General features: G+C 42.2%; 1 protein-coding gene across 1 annotated transcript in view; it reads right to left on the reverse strand. All coding sequences in view use genetic code 11, as the record gives it.

The window, feature by feature from the left end:
• The window catches only part of EGR_03719 (hypothetical protein), a gene marked incomplete at both ends in the record, with an annotated part of 10,376 nt that overhangs the window by 2,612 nt on the left and 6,272 nt on the right, over positions 1-1,492 (reverse strand). The window contains one exon of the mRNA XM_024492968.1: positions 1,221-1,294. Coding sequence (XP_024352625.1) covers positions 1,221-1,294 — 74 coding nt within the window. The remainder of the gene's footprint in view (positions 1-1,220; positions 1,295-1,492) is intronic.

Raw genomic sequence — 1,492 nt, forward strand, 5'->3', positions numbered from 1 at the left:
GAAGTTATCTTTATACAAATAAAAAGTAAAATTGTTATGTTGGCTCATCAGTTATTGTAATTGTGCATATCTTGTTTACAAAAGGCTAAATTTAGAGATCAACTTACTTTTACTCTCCATCCCTTTTTTGCGGAAATAAGCAGGCAATTTAAGAGTGGGAGAAAGAGGCAGTTATAGCAAGAGAGTAGAAAGAGTTGAGCATCATTTGTTATGATTTCGGCAGCTAAATGGACGGATAATCTCCCTTAGCCCCTAGCGGACTCACTAACTCACCCACCAACTCACTCAAAGCTGCACACACACACACACGATTAATTAGTCCCATAAAACTTGCCCGCCCGCCTGCCTGCATGCTCAATCTGCGGTTATCGGTCGCGCCCTCCCCTACACCCAACCCCCTACTCTCCCTTCCTCCTCGAACAGGCCTCAAAGCGCGGCTGTCATGATACCGAAGCCTTTTTTCTCTATCTGCCATGCGTGGCATGCACGTACGCACTCGTGTGCACACGTGCCATGTGTGGTGAACACAACGCGTGTACGCGTCTCCTCATGCCTTGTGCGTGCATTGCAGCGTCCACTCAGTATCATGTGAAGGTTCTCAAAAACCAACAGCAGAAGAAGGGAGCTGCAGCGACCGTGGCGGCGAGCTGGGAAAAGGAGCAGCGGGGAAACAGAAGCTCCGCATGTGTTCGGCGTGGTATCCCTCTCTTTTTTGCCCTCAAAGTGGTCAGGCAGAAAGAGAGTGCGTGTTTGTATTTTTTGTCTCCTGTGCTTGGTGGTTGTGCTAGAGGGCTTTTGATGATTGGTTAGAAAGTGGAAAGAGACTTTCTTGAGCAGACTGTCTTGTGAGACATAGAGATAGAAAGGGCTTGTCAAATATTTATTCCCTGCTGATAAATTCTGCCAGTACTCTGCGTAGGTGGCAAGTTAAACATTTCGTCTAACTTGTGTAATAATTATGCTAACTATTTAATACATAAATGCAATACTTGCCACTTAGCTCTTATCAGTCTACCTGTCGCAGTTGTAAAAAATGTTTTTGAATAATTCACGGAACCATCACTAAAATAAAATAGAGGTGGTAAAGGCGAATTTGTCTATCATCTCAAGGAAAAAAGTATGCCCTAGGAAGTCGTAAGTTTCGAGGCATAAGGTCATGCGTTGATGTGAAAGAGTAGGACTGACTTAGTAGTACCAGCTCTTTTGAAATACGATCCTACTTAAAAGGTGCGATGACTACAAAAATGGTTAAAAATTGAAAAGCATTTGCTAATGCATGGCAGCATCCGCAAGTCTAGAAGATTTCAAAACAATTTTTCTAACAGATAAAAGATGCATATGAAATGCTTCATTATATAAAATGAACACTCAAAATTTGGTTTCGACACCTCTTAAATTCCATTTGCTCTCCTCTTTAATGATAGCTAGTTCTCGATTATCGGTACAACCAAAAATAATGGCCAGTCTTCCTCAAAGTCAAGAATTCTTATTT

This window comes from Echinococcus granulosus (genome assembly GCF_000524195.1).
Source record: "Echinococcus granulosus chromosome Unknown EG_S00020, whole genome shotgun sequence".
Lineage (NCBI taxonomy): Eukaryota > Metazoa > Platyhelminthes > Cestoda > Cyclophyllidea > Taeniidae > Echinococcus > Echinococcus granulosus.